We start from the raw sequence: 25,505 nt of genomic DNA on the forward strand, positions 1-25,505 counted from the left end.
AAGGTTAGAGTGAAAACAGAAGTTCAGTCATGACGTAAAAAATAAACCTTGAAAATGAGGAGTTCTGTTGCTCACATTCTTTGTCCTTATATGAATTTTGCTGCTTATGGTTTATGTGGGTTTTTTTGTATTTCTGCAAAGGAAGTAACCGGTGTTATCGGATGGCTCACACGGGTACGGGTGGCACATGCCATGGTAAGTGACACAACTTGCATTACAGAACTAACAGCAGGAAGTATTGCTATTACTAACTGCCACATCAATTCAGCGCCTTCTAGGTTTGGCAGCAGAATAGTTTAGGGAATGGATGAAATTGGCGATCTCTCTTTTTTGTAATCTTCTGTTCTTGTGGCTGTGGAGCAGGGACTGTTACTCAGAAGGCTTCGTTTTCCATTGGAGAATGGAGTGCAAAGTGGTGCCGAGACCTTTTTCTGCTCTCCTGCCTCATACAACCTCTTTCCTCTCACTTCTCTGCAGGAGAGAAGTCCCATTTCACTGGATGCACATGCCCACAGCTGCTCTGCCCTGTTCCTTTGCTGGAGCAGAGCATTTTTGGCTGGGGCATAGGGAGAGAGCAGCACAGGACATGGGGGAGCAGGCCAGGACACTGGTGTCCCAGGTCACAATGTGGGCGCCTCAGTTTTGGTCTCATATGTTATCACATAACTTTTGAATTGTGGCACAAAAATTATTTCTGTCTTCCCTGAAGATGAAATGTGAGGGTTGTAAACCAGCGGTGGGTTCATATAATGTCCTTTGAAATGCATCCGATTTTCACCTGGATAAATTCTTAAGTGCGGTCAAATTTACTCTGGGGCTTTATCGCTCTGTCACAGGAGTGAAGTCTGGATCTTGGAGCTGAATGGTACTTTTCTTTGCTCTTGGAGGGGGGCAGAGGAAAGGTAACTCACATTTCTGACTAATGAAATCCACATCAACTGTATTTATTTATTTTTAAATAATACTCGTACGCCATGCTCTTGTTCCTTATTTTACCTGTGATATTTTATACCCTCCAGCAGGTGCTGCTGCATCCTGCTAATGTCGTCTTCGTGGAGGGAAAAAAAATCAGTCATTTGATTTGATACTATGTAACTGGAGTTTGCTCTTTGTTCAGCATCATGAATGTGTCTGTGTTCTCTTTTCTTCCTCAAGTTATTTGCCAGCAGAGTGACTAAGGAGGGAATTTTTATGATCCCAGCATATTTAATCCTGTGCTCTTTGTAAGAAGGGGTTGAAGATCAGTAGGAGTTGCTTACCAAGGCCATGCTCAGAGCAAGTTCAACAGACACTACAAATACAAATGTATTTCTACAAAATGTGAAGAAATGCAAGTGTTTTCTTAAAAGTTAAAACTATTCATTAAAAAAAATTAAAGTTATGAAAGTTTCTAGTTGGCTCATTGTTTTTTCCCAAGTTTCTTGAGCTTTAGTAATTTAAGCTCATGATTTTTAATCAGTCTTATTGATAGCCTAATAGCAGGTCTTGAATGCTAGAAGTTTGAAGTGCAGATTGCACAACACACATTTCAGAATCTCTTGTTTAGGATTTCCACGTGAAGAATTGCGGCTGTGTTACATAGAGAAAATGTAAAGAGGAGATGTGCTTCATTCTGTTTGCTGATGGATCACTTGTACCAGGAAGGAATTTATGGGTAATAATAGCTGAAATTAGGCCTTGATATGGGTTATAGATACTTGAAGTCCTTGAATTGCATCAGGACAGAAATGCACTCGCGAGCTCAGAGATCTCATTGATCTCTGGTACTTACCTGCATCTTTGTGCTGTATTGCTGGTTCCATGTAGGGAATTGAAATTCTGCTGTAGTGTTTTTCCTCGCTGTTACAGTGATTAAACCTGGTCGTGACTATGATTTTGTCACTTTCAGGTTTATCTAGGAGCCTTAGAAGGTGAATCCAAGTTTAATAAGCTGAAGTATTGGTTTGCTTTTGATATTTAACTTTATTAGTAGTGTAAAATGTTCAATATAAGAAAAATGTCAGTAAACTACAATCATAAATCTCACGCAGGCAGCACTTGCTACTCTACCATGTGAAACAGCATGTGTTCCCCTGGTTGTTCTGTTTGGACGTGGCTGGAATTACAATCTTTCTCTCTAACCATTTTTCTGTCTTTCTTTTAGAAATCCAACCTGTCTGTGGCAGTTATATTTCAGGAAGTTACAAGGATGGGTCAGGAGGAAAACACCTTTATTTTTCCTTTTGGCTCAAACTTGAAAGGTTAAATATAATTAGATTCTAAGAATTCTGGTAATAATCTACATAATCCAAATGCAGTAAACATATAGATAAAAAATCTTTAGTCAGTAAGTCTGAAGTTTTCATAACTTGGATAAATTCAGATTTGGATCTTTACTGAGTTTCAGCTCCATTGATTTCAGATGCTCTGGAGTGTGTATCTGTCTCTAAGAGGGCAGTTCCTTTTGTGCTAAAGCTGGAAATATTAACCTGCTTTAGATTCTGTGGAGTTTTGTGTGTCTCTCCATTCTTTAGAGAAAAGGAACTGTATAGACAAGGTGGCTAACTAGGTTACTAAAGTCAAGTGGCATTAACCCAACTTTATCAGCTTGGGTCTATGTCTTATGGCATGGAGATGTATAACCTAAATGTGATTATAAGTAATTGATATATTAAGTATACTTAATAATAGTTAACGCTTATTCAGTGCATTTTTTCCTAGATTCTAAGGCAGCTCACAAGACTTTTTACAGTTTTGGCCCTTATTTATAGATGAGAGAATGAAGTTGCTAAATGTGAAGTGATTGGTTCAAGGTCCTAAAGTGAACCAGTGGCAAAACTGGAAAGAGTTCAAGTCTGATGCCTTTTTCTTGTTGATGTACCACTTTATAATTTTTTTTTATTTGTAGTTATTTGTAAATGTTCATCATTTGTTGATGATGATGTTGTAACCACTGAAACGTTGCAGATATTGCTCATATTGTTGAGGCAGTTTTGCCTTGCCTTTCCTTGAAGGCCTTTTTTTTGAGGAAGTTTTGCCTTGCCTTTTATGTGTTGAAAATATGAGTAAATGGCTGCAGTCTGCATTTCTACTTCTTTACACAAAATGTACATAAGATTTCCCGTAAAACTATTTATGACCTCCTGTGAAAGAATACATATTTTTTACCATAGCTTTCTAGTATTGGTAGGTGCTTCAGCTGTTTTTCACTATATTTGGCCAGGCTGTATCTGGAAGAACAAAAATTGATTACAGCTCCTAAGATACAGTTAGCAGCAGTCAGAACGATAAAGGGGTTAAAAGTGAGACAGCCCTATCTTTTACTTCAGTGGAAGTGTAGTTGTTGATTTAAAGGTCTCAGTAAATGATTGTTGGAGATCTGCCATGTGTAGCAGAGCATTCAGAAAGCGTACCACAGACTCTGCTTCCTCCTAAAGAGCGTTTGTCAACACCCCACTTTAATTTTAGTATTTCAAGGTGCCAGAAGGCAGGCAAAACTCACCAGCCAGCAGCCATGGAAGATCAGGTCTTTACCAATATTTATCAAAATGTTAACGACACCAATATCTATGAGATTCCAGACTCTGAGGAAGACAAAGGGGATAATCTCTATGATCATGTCCATGAAGATCCTTCTTCCATCACTACTATCCCAGAGAGCATGGATAGTAGTCAAGAGAGCTCAGAAGACAGCTGTAGTAATTCTGTGGCCTCTCAGCATGGTGCTGATGGGGAGGATGGTTCTTCATCTCACCATGGTGCTGAAGAAGACCACCCATACCAGGAGATGGATCTGATGAGCCCAACTCTGGAAGATGATAAACACGTAGAGGGCATGATGTATGAGAGAAACATGCATTTTCCTCCAGATTTCCAGCTGCGTCGGAGCCAAAGTACTTCTTCCAACTCTTCAACTTCCCTCAAGTTCCCCCTTAACAATAACTTTGGAGAAACGGACAACTTTCAGGAAGATCATGAGATTTTCATGTTTGTAAAGGTAAGAGCTTGGGGGCTCCTAAGAATACACTAGTTTTAAACTCCAAATCAATGTATATGTCTTCCAAATCAGTAAAATACAGCTACCCACTGCTTTGTTCCCACCTCTGCTGCCTGTGTGCTGCAGGGGGCCAAGCCGTTCGCTTACCTCTTACATCTTAAGGCACAGAAAGAGAAGACTGGTGTTGTGTGGAGGTGCGCGGGATTTCTTCACTTCGAGTGGAAGTATGAGTACTGTGAAAGTATTCTGATTGTTGCTGCAATTCATTTATTCTGTGAAATCTCCCTGCTGTTACAGCTAGACTTCTACTACTTGAACTGGTTTAGTTAAGCTAGTTCAGCTATGCCTGCGTTTCACTATCTGTCTAGTAGCTAATAGCTCAGAAGTGATAGTTATTAAGGTTACGAAGAAAACTTGATATATACTTTAAATAATTGCAATAAAATTTCCACAAATGCTCATCCCTGAAAGAGAACTTTCTTTTATTTCTTTCAATATTTAGATTAATGTGTTTCTGTGATTAGTTAATGTATTTCTGTCGCAATTTTAGCATATATTTTTCATTAATTTCAAGTTAGGTATACATTACTGAGGGGACTTCCACACTTTCTCTAACCTTGTGAAATATTACTTAAATTTCTAAACCATAAACACCTGTGTTCTTAAATAAACACTGTATTTCCCTTCATAAAAGCTCTTGTATTCAACCATTCTCAATATTTATTAGGCCATAACATAGACCTGACAGTTCCTCTTTTTTAACTACATAAGAGATAAATTTTCAAGTTCTTGTTTCTCTTGAATAAGACCATACACCGTGAGTGTAATACTCTTATTTCAACACAAGTCTTGTGAACTTTGTCACTTTTCAGCATAAATAAGATTATCAGGATCTGTTCATCAGTTCCATAGGTGCTTTGAAAGCAGGATAAGAGATTTTGTTACCCCATATAGTGACAAGTGTTTTCAGCAATGTCTGTATTTGGTTAATTTAGTTTATTTAAGCAAGAACACACTATAAGCTTTGTTAATTATCTCGTATGAGCTAGGGGAGATCAAATGGCTTGGTGGACTCTCCTAATACTTCATTTGGTTTCTGTTAGAAATCTTGGATTTCTTGGAAAACTGAGTTAAAAAGTTATCCTACGTTTACTTATAGGATAAAGGAGATTGCTTCTATAAAGTGTTAACAGAATCTTGAGATTCTTTTGAATGCAATGAGAAAGTTATGATTTAAATATTTTTCCTTTGTCATGTCTTCCTGTAGATGAAAAGTTGATGTTAATCCTCCTTCATGTCTCCCTTCTCTATGTGGCAATCCTTTGTGATTGCTGTTCTAATTTTTGCATAAAGATAGATCATTTAAATTATTGATAAATTGAAACCCAAACAAACCAGAAATAGCTATCAGGTTGCTTAGTCTTGTTCTACATAAGACAAACCATAAAACTTCATCCATTTCTCTTGAATTTCAATATAACTGCAGCTACTCTTCTAAAAAGGCGTGTATCCTTCAGGAGAGGGAGTATGTGCTAATCCCTGGGTTGTGAAGCGTTCTGGGTCCATGCATATTGCCTCAAGGGGTTTTTGCTCCTGATTTCTGTAGAAGTGGGCTATGAGAGCCGTGTGTGAAGGCACTTGGCCTTTTCGTTATCTCCATAGTACTCACACGGTATGACCCTTTGAAGCAGCAGCTGTACTATTTCTGTGTCTGAATTGTAGTTGTTGCTAAAAATATGTTAATTATATGGGTAAAGTAAGGTCTATGGTGTTGGTTCTAGTTCATATCTCTGCTTATAGTCCTGCATACATGTTTTGAAAGGTGCAGCAATCGAGTGTATTTTGTTTGTTAGCAACTTCATGATGTTAGCAACATGAGTGTTGTATTTTGGCTTTAAAATCATCTCTCTCTATTCCTTATTCTTTCACTTTCCTCTTGTTTCAAAATAGTGGTGTCCTCTCTATGCATGAAAAAAGAAAATGGGTGCAGATGCTTCCATTCGAGCAGAGGTGGTGGGGTTAATTTGAATTACTGAAAAGTGAGAAGAGAGGCATTTTGAAAAGAACTGTCATGGAGAAGGACTGAGGAAGTCCTTTTCCTTGCTTTTGTTGTGCAGAGTAGCTGAGTATCCCATAAAGGGGCTTATCAGCTAGTCTAGAGAGAAATACAAACTTTGGACTCTATTCAGTTGCCAAAACGTAAGTGCCTTGTGCCTTTGAGACGTCCTTGAGCCCCAAGACATCCCTACCTGGCTGGAAGATGAGACGTGAGGCTCTCAGGTGATCCGTGCTGTGATCCTCCTCCAGTAGAAGCTGGAGGCCTGATGGGCAGGGCACTGGATCCTCCTGTGCGGGTGGCTGAACTGAACTCCCATGACAGCGTTTTATTCCTTGAGAAACTGATGACATTTCATTTTTGGATTTTTGCTTTTCTTTCTGGTACGGAGGTAATAAAGCACTAACTCCATGGAGTGCAGAGCCAGCCTCATGTCTTTTATTATCTAGATAATAAAAGTCAGCCTATAAAATGGAAGGTCATAGAGTAATATATAACAAGAGTTGTGAAATACCCAAAGGCTATCACTTCTTGCACGTAGGAACCAAATCTCTCAGTTGTGTCAATGGCATTTATTCATAGACAGTTCCTTTCTCGTATGGTCTCTGGTCCACCTGAGGCCAGCGTTGCTCTGAAATTGGGTTTATCTTCTGGATTTGCTCTTTTCTGCAGACATTAACAGTGACAGCAGGACCTTTTGCTGTGGGACAGTAGTGGTAATGACAATTCTGCCACTATTTACTCCTTCCTTTGTTTGTAGCACTAATAAATCTCTGTGAGTGGCTGGAAACATGAGCATCAGACAAGAGATCACTGCTGACTGAAAACCAGAGAAAGTGGGAAGATTAAATGGCATCTAACTTACAGTCTAGCTGGCTCAGTTGCAGTGCACTGCCTAGAATAGAAATTTAACTTCATTAGAATATTGTAAGTGTTGTTGCATTAGGACTTTAATTTCAGCCAGACTGGATGATCTTTTCTGTAGTCCGTTCTGTGTTCAGACACTAAGAAAGTATTTAAATCACGTTAACTCAATCTGCTGGAGGGTAGGAAGGCCCTACAGAGGGATTTGGACAGGTTAGATAGATGGGCCGAGACCAACGGCATGAGGTTCAACAAGAACAAGTGCCAGGTCTTACACTTCAACCACAACAACCCCATGCAGCGCTACAGGGTGAGGGAAGCGTGGTTAGAAAGTGGCCCGGCGGAAAGAGACCTGGGGGTTCTCATCGACAGGCGGCTAAACATGAGCCAGCAGTGTGCCCAGGTGGCCAAGAAGGCCAATGGCATCCTGGCCTCTATTAGCAATAGTGTAGCCAGCCGGTCTAGGGAAGTGATCATCCCTCTGTACTCGGCACTGGTGAGGCCACACCTTGAATACTGTGTCCAGTTCTGGGCCCCGCACTTCAAGAAAGATGTTGAGGTGTTGGAGCGAGTCCAGAGGAGGGCGACCAAGCTGGTGAAGGGTCTGGAGGGTCTGACCTATGAGGAACGGCTGAGGGAGCTGGGGTTGTTTAGCCTGGAGAAGAGGAGGCTCCGAGGTGACCTTATTGCAGTCTACAACTACCTGAAGGGAGGCTGTAGTGAAGTGGGAATCGGCCTCTTCTCCCAGGCAACTAGCGATAGGACAAGAGGACACAACCTCAAGCTTCACCAGGGGAGGTTCAGGTTGGACATTAGGAAGAATTTCTTTTCAGAAAGGGTCATTAGACATTGGAATGGGCTGCCCAGGGAGGTGGTGGAGTCACCATCTCTGGATGTGTTTAAGAAAAGACTGGACATGGCACTTAGTGCCATGGTCTAGTTGACAGGGTGGTGTCAGGGCAACGGTTGGACTCGATGATCCCAGAGGTCTCTTCCAACCTGGTTGATTCTGTGATTCTGTGATTCTGTGATTCTGTGAACTCATCCTTTACTGATTATCAGTACTTGGTAACTGTGTCATCATCAGTGGACTGTTTCAGGATGTGCCATAAGGTAAAAAAATCCGGCTTTCATCAAGAAATTCCCTGGACCTTTAATAGTAGAATATAGCATGTACCAACATGGAGACGTTTGTGTGAATCCAGCATGTCCAGGCTTGTCACAGCCACATAATGCCCTTTCAATAACATAATTTCTTCAAACAAAAGCCTTTGAAATTTGAACAGAAATATGGCTGACATACAGGCTACGTTCCTGAGTGCATAGGACAGCGTGACCTAATTGCAGCTGTAGCTCAGATTTTCACTTGTATGCTGCATTTCCTTGTTTTGCAGTGTGTTCTGACGGTTGAGTTTCTTTAAAGATTTTAACTTTTTTTTTTCCTGAAGCTTGAGTTGTTATTTAAAGGATACTCCCTCTATTTTCTTTTCAGAAGAAAATTATTGCCCTTCTGGTTTCTTGACAACCTGAGACTGGCTACAGATTATACCGTCTCTGTACACATTTGTGCCATAGGAGCACAGTTCCCTAAAGAAGGAAGGTAATTCTTTACCTCGAGCAATAAACACCTAGTGTTATTTAAACAATACAGATTTAGTACAGTGGTTCAGCATCGTGAACGTGCTTGTTGGATCACTGCACTGCGGTAACAGAGTTATGGATGCTGGAAGGTACCTATCTAGTCCAAACCTGTACTTAGAGCAGGATCACCTAGAGCAGGTTTCTCAGGGCTGTGTCTGGTCAGGTTTTGAGTATTTCCAAAGATGAAGAATCCACAACTTCTCTGTGCAACCATTCCAGTGTCTTACCCTCATAGTAAAAGTGTGTTTTCCTATGTTTAAGTGGAATTTTTTATATCTCAATTTGTGCCTGTTACCTCCTGTCCTTTCACTGGGTACCAGATATTTAAGAATGCTATTTTAAGAAAGATACTGCTTTTAACTTCTCTGTACATCAGAACTTAAACTTCTAGCTGTTTCCATTGGGATTATTGCATCCTTTAGTAAAATTTCTTGAGTCAGTAGCAGGGAAAGAAAGGACATTTCTGTTTTCACAAGATGCTTCCCACTCCCTTGTTTCCTAGTCAGGAAGGTCTGAGGACTCTAACTTGATGGCACAAACCTCTCCTAGGTCCCTACTGACTCACAAAGTTGAGCTGAACTCTTATGAATGACAGACCATGTCCTTAACAGGGACAGTGAGATTGATCACTTGTATCACTGCAAAAATCATGCTGCTTCCCACTGAGTTGGCTTCTCTGTTGTTTTATGGAGCATATGGGTATCTGTTGAGAAAGTTGTGTTTAAAAATGTGTATTAACGGTTTAGAACATGAAGTTACAGGACATAGCTAATTTTTAGCATATCTTATTTGAAAGAGCAGAACCAAATCATAATGTAACTGCGTGGATGCCCAATCTTAAATTAGTGGTTATGCTGGTGCTTTGCTGAGCAGAACTGAGCATTTTGTAGAAGCAGATGAAAAGCAAAAGAGCACCCAGCACAGATGAACATTTGTACTTTCAGCAGGACGTCCTGCATGGGGTTTTGAATAAAGGAATGCATATCGACATTGATGAGAATATAGGTTTTCCAAATTTTCAACCACTTATTTCTTGCTACACTCATAGTCTACAGAGTAAAACAACTGTACTTGCAGTTTTGGGGTGGTAGATATTTGCAAGCGTAGTTGGGTGTCCAAATACCTTTTAGCAATGCAAGCTGGGTAGTCTTTTAGTTGACACCAATACAGCACATAAGGCTGGTGTTAAACCCTATCTTCTCCACTGAGGTTTGTGGGTAGTAAAATGAGTTCTGACTGAAGTCAGGTAGCAGGTGTAACTCTCTATAAGTACATAAAATTACAGTAATTTGGCTTTTTATGACATTTTAGCTTTTAAAATATTTTTTATAATAAATCTAATGGAAGTAAGCAAATATTATTTTGGTCTTATGAATAAGCTTAGAAAAAGGTTAAATGATTCATAACCTACCTTTTAAATAGTGTTAACTGAGCAACTTGAGCAAGGAAAAGATCCAAGAACTATTTTCAGAGTTCTCCAGTCATGGCAGATTTACGGACCAAGATGCAACATGCTGAAGTTAACATGTGCACGGCAAGAAATGACTAATGGGGAGCCAATATCCGAACGTGATACCTTTTTTGATAATTTTAATGAAATTAATGGATGTCTTTTGCTACAAATAGTCATACTTAAAGTAGTTTACAAGTACAATTAAGTATGGAAAATTTAATGAAATATAACAAGGGCAAGTGTAGAGTCCTGCATCTGGGCAAGAACAACCCCATGTATGAGTACAAGTTGGGGACAGACCTGTTGGAGACCAGCGTAGGGGAAAGGGACCTGGGGGTCCTAGTGGACAGCAGGATGTCCATGAGCCAGCAGTGTGCCCTTGTGGCCAAGAAGGCCAATGGCATCCTGGAGTGTATTAGAAGGGGTGTGGTTAGCAGGTCAAGAGAGGTTCTCCTCCCCCTCTACTCTGCCCTGGTGAGGCCGCATCTGGAATATTGTGTCCAGTTCTGGGCCCCTCAATTCAAGAAGGACAGGGAACTGCTAGAGAGAGTCCAGCGCAGAGCCACGAAGATGATTAAGGGAGTGGAACATCTCCCTTATGAGGAGAGGCTGAGGGAGCTGGGTCTCTTTAGCTTAGAGAAGAGGAGACTGAGGGGTGACCTCATTAATGTTTATAAATATGTAAAGGGCAAGTGTCATGAGGATGGAGCCAGGCTCTTCTCAGTGACATCCCTTGACAGGACAAGGGGCAATGGGTGCAAGCTGGAACACAGGAGGTTCCACATAAATATGAGGAAAAACTTCTTTACGGTGAGGGTGACTGAACACTGGAACAGGCTGCCCAGAGAGGTTGTGGAGTCTCCTTCTCTGGAGACATTCAAAACCCGCCTGGACGTGTTCCTGTGTGATATGGTCTAGGTAATCCTGCTCCAGCAGGGGGATTGGACTAGATGGTCTTTCGAGGTCCCTTCCAATCCCTAACATTCTGTGATTCTGTGATGGAAATACAAGCCTGGAATATCAAGTGATGTGTCCTTCTGCTCTCAATCTTATCTAGACTATCCCTAACAGATGCTTCTTTGAAAACACTTAGTGTTGCAGATTCAGCATTTACACCAATTAGTCTCTGTCAATATTTAAACATTTTCCTGAGACAAATGTTTTCCTGTATTAAAATTCTGTTGCTCTGAATTATGCTATTTTTTCTTTTTAATAGATAGGACCTTTATGTATTGGAAGACAGATAGCAAATCTCCTTCAGTCTTCACTTTCCTAGATGAAACAAATTCCATTCCTTCAGCTTGCCTTCAAGCTTGAGTCATCATTTCTAAACTTTGAGTGATTTGGTGTGTTGTGGATTTGCTTTATTTTTTTTGTTTTAGGGTTTTTGGGGGTTTTGTTTGTTTGTTTTAGGATTTTTTTTGACATTTTCCAGTCTCTCTCCAGTTAATTTATATATTTCTTAAGCTCTAGTTTTCAGGTACAGGTGGTGTATTTAGCAGTGCCAATAAAAATTACTACAGCAAGTGCCTCTTTAATTAATCATCTGTCCAACTCTCCAATTGGGACACTTTATATTTTAGCATATTTGTGTATCCTTTAACATTTTGTTTAGGATTACGAAGTTCATCTTCTAGCCCTGGTATTTTCCCAGTAAATGCTTCTGTAATGGTCTCAACCATTTATTACTTGCCTGCTTGCAAGCAGATGTAGTGCAGTACTATCTCACAGCCATATGACTTTAAGTGCATTAGGTTTCTCTGAGTGATGTGATCAGACTCTGATAACCCATCACTGAAAACAGTATGGTTTTGAGGTCAGAATTTGCTCTGGTATAAATCCGATGTGGAGCGTACTATCACCAATGCTTTTGCTCTACTAACTCAGAAAATAGAGATACACCCGTAATGCACCAGACCATGCAGACGCAACATGGCTTTATGGCTACCTCCTACACCCTGTCATGGACAGAAGACTGGTAATCTCTTAAGTCTTGACATATAAACCGAGTATCACAGAATCACAGAATCAGCCAGGTTGGAAGAGACCTCTGGGATCATCGAGTCCAACCATTGCCCTGACACCACCATGTCAACTAGACCATGGCACTAAGTGCCAGGTCCAGTCTTTTCTTAAACACATCCAGAGATGGTGACACAGGGTGGCTGAAACCTTTGTCTGAATTAACAAGTGTATTATGTCTCTAGGCTTCTCCTAGCATCTGTCTGGACATGAAAGTCAGCAGGCCTAGAACTTTGTCTTTTACAAGAAAGAGTCCTACAGCAGTGCCATAGAGAAAGGGGGAAGAGGCCCATAGTACGCCTGAGGTCCCAGTGCTGCAGTTTGGCACACTACAATATGCAATTAGGTAACACAACTGCAAGCAAACAGCAAAAGGAAAGGCTTCTTCCCTCTTTTATGAGGTCCTGAGCTTAACAAGGACCATGAGCAGCACGGCAATAGGCTGCCCCACCACTCTCACCATTTGTGCCTGTAAATTGGAGGTATGAAACTAGTATCACCAAGGATAAGTTTAAAGAACAAATACCTGATGTAAGACAACAGATAATCTCTCAGCTCAGCTCAAAAGAGAGATAAAGACACAGCAAAGATGAAACCCTTAGCATCATAGCAAAGATGAGTAGCTATGTAACCCTTATTTCCGAGGAGGAAAACTGTGTTGTGGGTCTCTTCATAGCTTGATTTACGCTTATCTGAATTACTCTGTGTGCTTGTGTGAAAAGATTAGCGAATGGCAGTTCTGTTACAGATAACATCCAGTTCCCTGACTATCAGTCATGAACAGAACGTGTGCTTTAGCAGCAGGGCACAGCACTTTGCTTAATCTTTTGGATACAAAGGGTAAAAGGTCTTGCTTCTGACCTCTGCTGAGTCTGTGCCTTGCTAGTGAACCTTTTTTGCCTCCCAAAAGGTCCGTGAATCAATTTTCAGCTGACGCTCCTGGGCCACCTTCAGCTTTTGGCTCCAGCAGTGACTGTGGCTGGGTATAGCACAGTAGCGTAGCAACAGCTTCAAAATACGGACCCGTATTGTCTAGGAAATTGTTACTGCACGGTGATTGCAGCAATAGCAAGTGCAATGTAAATATGTAGGTCATACTGAGGGAAAATTAAAATGGGATTTATTTACTTGTTTCTTTTTCTTACAATTTTCTTTTTATGACTCCCTCTTTGATGTTCTGGAAATAGAACTGTTATCCCAACCTCATTTGTTTTTGCCTTTTGAAACATCTCAGTTCCTTTTGTTACATTTTAGGAGAGGAAAATGTTTGGATTTGTGGATTGATTACTTTTTTGCTGTCCCTGACAACTTATCTATGTGGCAGTACTGTCAGTTGTTAAATGGTTTCTGTCCAATATAGAGGGATTTGTATTATTTTTAATTGTTTAGTGCAGAGGTACCTAAAGAGCAGCTCTACTGAGACTGATGTTTTGCAAACACAAAGTAATAGATAGTCCTTGCAAAGCAACTGGTAATGATATATGTAAATTATTTTGGAATCTGCAAGAGGAAAGCTGCTTTTCTGCTCTGCTCTTTGTTTTCTTTAGATATCAAGGGTCAGATTTGGCTCACCTGACTTAAGGTGTGTCTATAAGCTATTAACTACATCTCTGCAGGATATCTAGGCTCCTTTTGCAGCAAAAAAGCGATCTGAAATAGGCAGTGGGATGTTAATTCATGTGGCCAAATGTAGCCATCAGCTGTAGGGTGAGGTCAGTTGTTCTGTAGACTCCATTCGCTGGATCACGTAGAGGCCTGATTCAGTTTTCCAACCATAGGCACCCAGTGCTGCTTTAGATGCCTTAAGGCTTTCCTCCTGGCCTCCACCTCCCTCTGCAGAAAGCCACGGGTCTCCCATAGATCCGTTCTCATAGATGTTTACGGATTTCCTCAGCTATCCTAGGGCCTCTCAAATGCTGCTGGGTATCTAGGCTTAGGGAACTGAATCAAGCCATAAACTTTCACTGCATACAATGGCATGGTCATCTGAAGTTAAATAAACGGAATGCCACCAGTGACAGTTTAAATACAAAGCCTGGATTACTAGATTAGACTAGCAGCTAATTCTGATAACGGGTATCTGGAAACAAACTCCAGACTGTTTTTTTTTTTCTCCTAGGCTATTTAATTTTCCTTTTTCTTTCAGTGTCCACACTCAGCAACAGTGAACAAACATTGCAATGTTGGACAGTTCGGCTGTTCACTGGACAGTCTGACTTAATCAGATAAAATAATCTGATATATTTTAGCATCTTTCCAAGACTGAGAACCAGCACTTTCTTTAACTTCAGTCAGCCTGTATCCTTTTCTTAATGGCAACCCCCATATACGTTTCTTTCAACTATATTTGTTTTGTAGTTACTTTTTATTTTAGACAGCATAGTAGAAGAGAAAAGCCAACTGAATTTACTAGGTTTGAATTCCTAGGTACCAGTTCAAACATAGCTGAAGATTTTAGTTGTGAAAAGAAAATCTGCTTTGTTTCTTTGGGTCATAAGATCCTGTACTGGAGGGAAATTTACCACTGTTCTGCAACTGTATTTACTGGTCCATTAGAAATATTTTTGGTGTTCTCTCATACACTGTGATTGTGGCTGAAAAGGAACACCTGCATATTTTTCTGTATCAGTGGCAATTTTTTGAATACTTACAGCTGCTTAATGGCAAATGCTCTGAACCTGTATGAAACTACCTTCTGTGGGAAAAAAATAGGAGGTGGCATGTCACTCTAAAATGAGTTATTGATTTTTTATCTGCAGGTGTGATTTTTGAGTTTAGACCTCTAGATGAGGTCATATATATCATTTTCATATCAATTAATGATACAACTATGGCTGAGTTTTTACTGTTGGTACATGTCTGATAATGTTGTAAGACATCAGTGACCTTCATGAAGTTAGAATGATACAATTAGGAATCAAAGAGAAGTGAATTGGTTAGTGCACAGGTCTGGTTTCGCTACAGGCAAGCAGTGTTTGAAACAAGGATTTTGATTTGTGAGTTAATTGATTTTCTGTTGCAGCCTCCATCCAGTCACCTCAAAGCAGTCTACAAGTGTTAATGAAGTAAAACTCGAGAACACATCTTCCGAGAGAAAAACTTTATTTTCCTACTTATATATTTCTAAAAAATGAGGCACAGAAAGGTAAAAATTTTGGCACTCTCATCAAGATGATTTTTTTTGGTTCCTAGTAATGTGAAAAAATTTCATGGGACTGGAGGTGACCTTTTGGGACATGAAATAGAGTCTTTTTCTGTCACAGACAGCCTCATCATATAATACATAATTCATAAACTGATCAAGGTTGATCTAAAAACTAAGTGGCTGTTATTATTCATTTTTGAAATCTGTTTCAGAATGTCACTGCTCTGATGGTTTGACACCTTACTCTCGTTTCCAAATGACATTTATTCATGTGCAGTTAATGCATCCTTGTTCTTGTGCCAGCATGGTCCATTAGCATTCATTCTTTCATTAAGCACTTTTAAAAATCAGTTTAGGCTTAGACATCCTCCGATGTTTTGGGGCTAAACCAGCCAATCCTTTTTGTCTCCCATTTCTTCCAGTCACCATAGTATTTCCCTTCTGCACATATCTTCTTTCCACAAAGGTGCCTTTTTTCGCAGCTGCATCCTGTCTCAAGTTGCTTCTACTTTTATAGCTAGACTAAACAAGCAGCAAAAAAGATTCTTTTAATAACCTCCTGGTTTAAGATACCTAGGTTTGTTTAAGTAAACACATCATTCTATTTGAGGTGAAACGTCCTGATGTAAACAGTTAGAGACAGTCAGAAAAAGCTTCATTAATTTCTTTGTGCTTTTCACAGTTTTTCACTTATCCTGACACCTGTTTTCCTTTCAGCAAAAATAATGTTTTTCTAACATCCCTGTAAGGTTCCCTAGTCTGCCTGCAGAGCACCAGCAGGACATAATTCCCACTGTTCCGTTGGCATTAAGAATGCTCACAGGTACCAGTCCTGAATCTTAAATGCGACTGCTTCAAAGGGCTTCTCTCTGGATCCTTAATTGACATTTATACGGGGTTGTCCACTTGTCCGTGTTACTGCTCTTTGGGAAATTTTAGCATCTGGAGCTCAGCACTGTATGCCCGTAGCTTGAGGACTGATTGAGAAGCAAATGGAAGAAGTGGAAGATTTGCATCTGAATATATAGGTGTTTAATCTCTCTTCTGACCTCTGCTCACATATATTTGTACCATTTTTTGATCTATTTTAAAATGTATTTGATTAAAAATCTGGCCAGCAGAAGTGTGTTATAGTTGCCCCACAGAATGGATCATTTATACTTACTCTATAAATATGTGCATCCTTATCTGTAATGCTGATACTTCGGTGGCTCCTCATTGCGAGAGGGTCTCAGCCAGAAATGGCATGTGACTGGTCAGTGAGGTGTCTAAATACTGGCAAGTCCTCATTAAATAAATAGGAATACCAGGAGAAATAATTTAAACTTACAAAGTTTTATTTCTTAATGTCTCTAGAAAATTTTCCTAATTTTGATATCTATTAGCCCAGAGCTTTCCAGATAAGTACTGAAGAAAATGGTTCAGGAATCTTGAATTTCATGGACTAGACTTGTTGACCTAAGAGTCCTTTTTTTTAGCTTTGTTTTTTTTGGTGTGTTTTTTTTTTGTTGTGGGGTTGTTTTTTTTTTTTAAATATATCATACTGTGATTCAGGCCTGGAAGGTAACCTTTCTTGTACATATTATGGGCTTTTTTCACAGGCCATCAAGAAGGCCCATTAAGAATGAAGACTGCACTCATATCCCAGCTGTTTAAAAAAAAACTATCCAAGAGCTTATTGCTGCAGCATGCTGAATGCTCTGATGCTTATCCATAGAAAGTATAAAACACATTCCTAGTGTTTTAGGATATAAAAACTTTCATTCACATTTTTCTCAGTCATTTTATATTAATAAAATTATGTTTCTACTTAAATACTTTGGTGGTTTGGGAAAAGGAATAACAGAAAGCAGAAGATTTTAAAAAAAGCTGATGAACCTTTAGAGAAGGATCATAGTATATAAGAAAGAGGAAGTTCAATGGACAACACTGAAATGCCATCCTTTGCTTTAGGAAGACAGAGAGGTTAACTAATTTAAATTGTTATCATTTATATAGGGAAATCATAGATAAATTTAGATGTAAGTCATGAAACTATAAGAACCCAGTTGCTCCATTTCATTTATTTATCTAATGTTTCAGTCTCGTTGTTTGTCATTTTGGGGAATTAAGAAAATTAAACTTGTCAGTTCAGATGACTATTATAAAGGGCTATAGGGCAAGTATTTTTAACCAAGTGATTCAATGTGGATCACAGTTAATATGTTATCTGCTCAGTGGGTCTTGGTGAGATTTCAGGGGATATTTCTAAATAGTAGCACGCTCAGGCTGAAAGTGTAAGCCATGCTGAAATTAATAAGAGTATTGCACTGATTCGGTGCAGAGAGGATATTACTCAAGATACTTTGAAGCATACTCTGTACATGCAGTTTGAAGATTGTTTGGATTTGGGGATTTGACTGTGTAAAATTTATGAAGTCTGTTTTTTAATGATTCTCTGTCAGACAGAAAATTTCTTGAACATTGGCCTGAGCTACTTACTTTTCTCTTTTATTTCTGTGTTGGGATAGACGTTGAATATGGAGAAGGAGTAATTCCTACTTGGGCTAGAAATGGACATTCACAAACCTCAGAGACCTCCTATTTGAATTAAACACCCCAGGACACAACATAGACTGTCTTAAGGAGTTTGTCCAGTCTAAATTTCTAGGAGGTCAGTCATTAAATGGTAGAACAACTAACAAGGAACTCTGATCACCTGATAAATCTGACCAGGTACCATCAATTTCTCAAAGCCTAAAGTTACTACAAGGTCATATTTCTCTGAAAAGATACTAAACAAATATACTGGACAAGGGTCCAGTATCAAAAATTTGTTATGCACCATGTGGCCTATTTTGAAGAGGCACTAGTCTTTCATGCCTTTCTTTGGTGAGCACATGGATTTGTAAATAATCAGCAATAAGTAGTTTCTAGTTACATAGTGCATAGTTACAAGGTGACATAAAAAAGAACCCCTTTGTAAAAACCACAGAAGTTGTTTTATATATGTATCATACTGCAGGATTGCATACTCTATTAGACTTTATGAGGCACCTTAAATTTGCTTATTTTCACCAAATGTAGGCAGGGTGCTTATCTGTCAAATCAGTAACTTCATCGTGGTCCTGACTATTCACGTACTTTGGTGTGCTAGTGCCTTGCTGTGTGTTAATGAGCCTGTATAACGAACAGCAGAAGTTTAGAGCAGCGAATTCACAGTCATTTGGCTCCTCCCTGTGAGATTGCAGAGAATGAAGTTTGGACTGGCGCAGAGTTTCTTGCAGGCGTCAGGCGCTGATTGGCCCTGCGCATCGTGGCTGATAACAGCTAAAAATAGCACCGGTATAAAAGCCCAGTGAGCAGCACGGCTGCCCTGGCATTCCCTCCTCGACTGCCAGCGAGGGAGGAGACCGTGTTCTCCCAGTCCCGGCAAATATGCGACCAAAGAACATTCTGCTGCTTAATTCCACTTAACAATTAACTCGTCAAGTAAAGAAAGACACACACTGGACTGTGTGACTCATGGGGGAAGTAACCAAGTTCTACTTTAAAGGAAAAAAAAAAAAAGACACAAGGTTGGTGTCCAGATTTTCCAAGCAGGTGTTCTGAGCAGAGAGTGACAGGTGGGCTGGTGGAATGTCTTTGGAAGTGTGCCTGCAGAATATCTGTATTTTTGTGTGCAAGAATGTTGTTCTTGTACATACACTCACGCAAACACCTGTATGGGGAACATACTCCGCGACGATGGAATTCTGAAAGCTTGGCAAAACAAATGTGGTTTTATTTGACAATGGTTTGACTAAGCTGGCATTGAGGAGTTCAGGAGTCTATTCTTAGCCTTGCTGTTGATTCTGGGGAAATAAGATCACTTCCTTGCCTTTCTCTTCCCTTTTGAGCTCTGCCTGTCTTCTGCTTTAAGCTGTAGACTCTGGGGGAGCAGTGACTTCAGTGTTTGATTGCATTGCAAGATAAACCTTTGGGTATCTGAAGCACTACGGATGGATAAAGAAGGCAGTCACCTGTGTTGAAGAGCTCCCCTTTTAAAGTCTGGCAAAAGTTACACTGAATTGAAAACACGGTCTAATCAGGGAAAGCATTAGGAAGTCTTAAAAATAGGTGGCAGTATCATCCCTATCAATAGTAAACTATCCCTCTTGTATTAATTCCAGTTGCACTGTCCTCCTCTTTGATTTTGTGAAGCTTTGCACTATGAAATTTCTATGGCTGTATTCCCTTTCATTTTAGTTATCAAGTTGTTTTTTTTTTTCTGGTTTATAATAATACAAAGCAAGGTTTATAGTATCTTGCAAGATTGACAGATGACCTGGCTAACTTGCCTTCAGTTTTGATTTGATACACCCAATGTTCTGAAAAGGTCACTGATAACTGACTAACCATTTTCCCTTTCATAAAATCATTCAATTACCTTTTAATTTATTGTTTTAATTGAGAGTTCTCTCGTGGCAAACAAGATAATTGCAGAGGATGTTGATTTGGTAGTTCTGTAGACTAAAGTAATCTTTTTCTGGTGAGGAGACCCAGCATGAGTGGAGGTGGTAGAAACTCCCACACAGTATCTTCCACCTAGTTGAGATACAGAGCTGAGAGGAGTCGGTCCTTATAGCACACCTAACTTCACCCTCCGGAACTCTGCCTTTCCTCTGAAAGTCAATTTTCTGTGTTAACATGTAGCCAAGAGATAACCTGAGAGTGTCTTGTTGGTGCCATCCTCTGCAGAGGCATTTAGGCTTTCTCTCAGCATCATGAGATACCTTTATATATATTTATGAATTAGTCTGGCATCAACTCTCACTTACTGCTTGGCTAGGAATGGATGGAAATTGCTAATAATGAGTAGAGGGCTCCATAATCTCATTAGTAATTTTCTAACTGATGTAATTCTCCCAGGAAAACCTAGTCCATTTTCTACAGAACTGTATCACACTTGTCACCAAGGTGAGAGCAGTGAGACTGCAAAGATGACTCTGGGCTTTGACATTTCAGTCATCTATAAGGTGGCTTCCACGTATTGCAGCCAGGGACCAAGGGCCCACACCTTCCTTATAAAAGTGATACCTGCTACATGTTCTGTGAAAATCTTGTGGTTTTGGGAAAAGATGAAAAATTTTTGGAAAATTTTCCATTTAAGAGGAAAAAAATCTTAACATCTTTCTAGTTAGACTACCCAGTATTCCCAATTCTGACAGACTTAAACAAGACCCCATCGCTATTCAGACTGTGCTCAGAGCTGAATTTCAGAGTCAGATTTACCTTCAGTCTTAAGCTAAGCTCTTCTTTAAGAATTGCCACCACCATCTTTCACTGAAGGATGCGGGATGTGGTCTCTGAAGTCCTAATAACCTGCACATGGTGGTCACCAGTGAAAATCAACTAACGTGAAAGTGCAGTTGCAGAAGAGAGGTTCATATCTGTGCTTAATCACATTGCTCCGACTCATCCTGGTTGTTTGCATTAACTCTGAAGTGAAAAGGGTCCTCAAGCAAAGAAAAACTAAAATGAGATGTCACCAAGTCAACGTCAGATGCTCCAAGACATTGAACCCTTATGTTGAAGAAAGAAGAAAGAAAACCCTCCACCATTCGTTTAGTAAGAGCTTGAGATGATGCACTAAGGAAAGTGAGCTTGTTCACTGGCAAACTTTGTGGAAACTTTATCACAGAAGTACCAAAAGGTGAAATGAAAAATGAATGAGGGCAATTTTCTAAGGAGAATGGAAGAGTTCTACAGTTCACTGTAAGGCTCAAGGTCAGCCAGCTGCATTAATCCAGGCATACAGCACTGCCATTGATGGGGTGGATACCATAATGTATGCAGAGGTTAAACTTTGCTTCCATGAAGAGAGATTTAAAGATGTTGATCCCTGCTATTTCATACTGAACAAGCGTGGGTTTATTGGGGGCTAAAAGCCAGAAGACCTTTTCTTAAGGCAAATAGTATGTACACCACAGAGGATCCTGCAATCTGCTGTGCAGATCCATGCACATAACCTGCTGTGCAGGTACTTTATGGCTTCGTTTGGCACAGCTAAATGTCACCGATGCCAACATTTGAACCCATGGGAACTAGTCTGAGTCACGAGTAATTTCAAACGGAGTTGTTGAAGGCTTCATCTTTTAGAAATAATGTGCATGAGAATATAGGAAGCAATTTCTGCTTTCAGCCAAATTGTTTGCTAAACAACAGAGTGAAACACAAATGTATCCAATGAAATCAGCAGCAATTGTGCATTCTTTGGGCCTTATTTACTGGGGGGAGTTGAAACCTTGCCTGAGATCTACATGAGATGTACATGCCATTTTGAACACTTTCTGTAAATAATAATTCATAAATTGGGATTGGAGTAGTGTGTTGTGTGCTGGCCTTTGCTTGGGGGGATTTAATCCTAGTTTGGATGTACATGCTTCAAATCTTAATTAATTCAGACTTAATTTATGACAAGAAGCATACCAAGAAACGAACAGAAATAATCTGAATAGGGACTTGCACTAAGAACACTTTTAAATTAAGACAGGGATATGCATTACTCTGTTGCAGACTTGTAAGTAAAGTCATGTAATTTTAGTTCTGTGACAGCAATGAATCAACAACAGGTACATCACACTTACCTGGTGTTTTTCTTCATACCACCTGACAGGATGAAAGATTTATTTTAAAAAGCAAGGGCTGAGGATATCTACATTCCTCCTTTCATCAGCTACATTATCCATATAGCCCACAGTTCGGGACAATCTGTAATGCTCTCCATTGTATCCCCTACAATACCACTTTCCAGAGCAGTCTCAGTCCTGTTTAGAAGGATCTTTTGTTTTTAATTGAAATGACAGTTTTGGAATGATAGTAAAATAAAGAAATAAAGGAATAAACCTCTGCCCTCTGGAAGCCTCTCTACTGAATGCAGCATTAGGCGATGATTTTGTACCTTTTAAGTGCCACTTCCCTGTGAACGCTTAGCTGTGACTGTCTCGATGTGAGCGCTGAGATAATTATACATAATGAAATCCCTCTTCACACTGAACAGCAGTGGGTTTTTCCTTTTCAAGTTGTTAATGCTTATTAATGTTACAACAAAGTTTGATACTGCATCCACGTGAAAACATAATGATATATAAAAATAATTTCCTGCATTTGGACTAGTACTTACTTTGCAAAACTCCTGTCTGAGCAGATTCTAGTGATCTACCGTTCTGTTAAACAGCTGAGTTTCATCCAGAGACCTTTAGAGCTAAAATAATGCATTTTTATAATAAGGTAAAGGAGAGCTGCTGTGGCTCGTGGCTATGACAGATTCGTGATGTCTGGGGGATGGATGTAGAGCAAGCTATCTAAAAATTGCCAGTTAAGAGGAATGCAAAGTTTTCTGGCCTAGGTTTTGCCATCCCATCCATTTTTTGGGACATTCAGGCTGTACGCCTGTTGTATCACTGGATGTCTTTTGTTCCATGCCGTTGAGTGTGGGACAATTTATAAGAAGGAACAAAATCACAGTTCCTCCTCGTTCCATCAAATCAACAGCTTTTGAGGCACTGTACATCGCTGGAGTTGAGGGAAAATATCTGCTCACCCAACCTTAGCATGAAGCTAATGAAAAGAGCTTTGTACATCCTTGCATGTCTTGTACATCTGGGGAGGGGAACATGCAGTCTGACCCCAAATATCTGAGACAAATTCCTCTTGATTTTTCTGAAGATCAAACAAGAACTAGGTAGTGACACATTGTAATTCAAAAGGAAATTAAAATTATTGGATTGATTTTTCAATCCAATTATTGATTCAAAACCTGCCTGGATGTGACCCTGTGCAACATGCTCTAGGGGAACCTGCTTTGGCAGGGGGTTAGACTAGATGATCTCCAGAGGTCCGTTCCAACCCCAAGCATTCTGTGATTCTGTGATTCTGTAATTCCTTGCATTTGTTAACTTGTTAAATGAACAGCATGTCAAAGCTACTCACCTGCAATTAGTGCAGTTGCAAATTACCAGTAATTCAAAATTGTTCCCAGAAGATATATTTTCATAACCCATTCAAACATGCTGGTTCAGTGCATGAGTGCTGCTTAGTTGGATTCCTTTTAGGCAACTAAGCAGTTAAATAACTCCCATGTAAAATTATAGCCCTAAATGTCATTTACTTCAGCTGCACCAAGATTTTACTTCTTTTTGTTCGTCCATAGTGGAAGTTTATTGACAACATGAGAAATGTTACCCGTGTCCTATAAAACTTGTAATGCCCCGCTCTCAGGAATGAGCTGGGTGGCAGCACCAAGCGAGCACTGGGGGATGGATGCGCTCTGTGCCCTGATCCTTCTTGGTAACTTAGCGGTCTGCTGGAGAACTCCATGATAGAATTACATTCTGGATGCTTGGCCTCTGATTCACCCCCTCGGGACAAATCTTTGCTGGAAGTGAAGCTTGGATCAGGCTTGTGAAAGCTGATAGTGCGTCAGAGTTCACCTACAATAGAGGTCTTATGTGGAGATGTGGCGGCTCCTTTTCTGAAGCTGTCCTCTTCTTTTATTAATGGGGTGACGTGCTCATATTCATTTATATATCTCATAAACCTCAAACTATAATGACTTGGCTTATGAAGAGTTCATAATTCAGTGTCTAATGTTCTTGTACGTAACTCAAAGCCTCTGCTACTTCTGACTTGTGAGAAAATGATAGGCCAAACTAAGCGACTCATTCTTCACAGTAAAATGAGAGTGTACTAATTATTTATCAGTATCTTACCCTTAATTTGGCTGAAGAAAGAGCTGATTTCATAACACAAAACAGAGCTGTGTAGACAATAATAACCATTATAGTCTAAAAGGTTCCACCCAGATGTAAGTGATAAGTCAGTTTTATATGTCAGCAAAGCAGTAAATGCATGAATAGATTCCTGAAGTAGTATATATATATTTTTTTTTCTCCTCCTACTCATTGCCTCCTACAATGCTTCTCTTAAGTAAAGCTTTCAGAATCTATTTTAAAAAATACAGGATTTATCTGAACAAGGACTCTGTTTTGCTTGGTCTCTTTTAGGGGTTCCATAGAGAGATTTTTGAAAATCGGAGTTTTTTTGAAGTGTGCTGGGTTATTCTCCCTGTGGATACCCATGCACAGCTGGAATACCAGGTGTGTGGTATTCACACTGCAGCTTCTGTATCCTCTGAGCACCCCATGTCAAGTCCTGGGGCAAGGGATAAGTGCAAGGTGTTGCCTCATGGGTGAAAGCAGGTGGGGAAGGGACCTTCTGGGGTCACTGCTTCCCAGCAGCATCTTGAACCAGATGTGGTCTGGCCCATTCCTGCAGTAGTTTATATCTGGGTCAAGATGGAAACAGCTTCAGGGCAACTTAGCTCCCTTTCTCTGTGTTGCAGAGTTTCCCTTCTGCGTTGCTGAGCCTCAGCACATAATCTTCATCTTGTGAACTTAATATAAGACACCACTAAGCCCAGAGAGTAATTGGGAAGGAAGGATTTAAATGTTTTGACACGTTGAGTCTCTACTGAAATTGCTACAAAAGTTTAACTTTCAGAAGCATGAGATGTGCACAACTTCTGCAGTGGGAGATGACACGTGCATAGAAATCAGGCACTAAAGCCACAGATTTCTATTACTGCATAACGACAGCAGGATTTGTCTGACCATTATAATGTCTTTATCTGAGCGTGTTACCCTGGGCTCCATTTATTACCAGTGGAAAAAAGTAGGCACTTCCAGGGCATATTTTTTCATTCTAAAATAGACATCTAAATAGGTCACATACATCACATCTTACAAGTGCTGATATCTTGAATGTTGATTTTATTTAAGCAGTTTGGTTTAGCATTAGCGGTATTACCTCCCCACTGTTCTTATAGCTGGCAGTATTTTCTCTTCCAGAGCTGATATATATGCTCCTGTGATATAAATTGTTTAAAGCACTTGCCTATATCAAACCAGTGTTTTCAATGAGGCTGGAGCTACAGGTAACCTCAGTCAAGACGACCGACTTCTCGTTGTTTCCAGGAGCCCTCATTAAAGGGCTTTGTTAAAGCAAAACATTTTTTTCAGCAAAAACAAAAGCTTATAATCATGTAGTTGATAATATGTTATTTAGGGATGCATTTTAGAGATACAGTGACTATACTTATATTTTTGGCAGACTTTTATAACTGTAATATATAATTACAGTGCAATGAGTCTTTTTGCTACATGCAAGTACACTTAGCCCAAGTCCTTGGAAGTTTGCCTGTAGACCTAAGAATAATTATACTATAAATGTTTCGTAATTAATGTACCTAGTCCAAAAATTACATGTAAAAATTTGAAATCAAAAGAGTAATAACACTTAATTCTCTTATAGTTAACCTTCCAGTTAT

The 25,505-nt window shown here is 39.8% G+C and overlaps 1 protein-coding gene across 1 annotated transcript in view; it reads left to right on the forward strand.

Moving 5' to 3' along the window:
- Positions 1–3,493: 3,493 nt before the first annotated feature.
- The window catches only part of CLIC5 (chloride intracellular channel 5), an 87,025-nt gene continuing 65,013 nt past the window's right edge, over positions 3,494–25,505 (forward strand). The window contains exon 1 of the mRNA XM_068421486.1: positions 3,494–3,976. Within this exon, the coding sequence (XP_068277587.1) occupies positions 3,494–3,976 (483 nt within the window). The remainder of the gene's footprint in view (positions 3,977–25,505) is intronic.

This window comes from Nyctibius grandis, chromosome 1 (assembly GCF_013368605.1).
Source record: "Nyctibius grandis isolate bNycGra1 chromosome 1, bNycGra1.pri, whole genome shotgun sequence".
Lineage (NCBI taxonomy): Eukaryota > Metazoa > Chordata > Aves > Nyctibiiformes > Nyctibiidae > Nyctibius > Nyctibius grandis.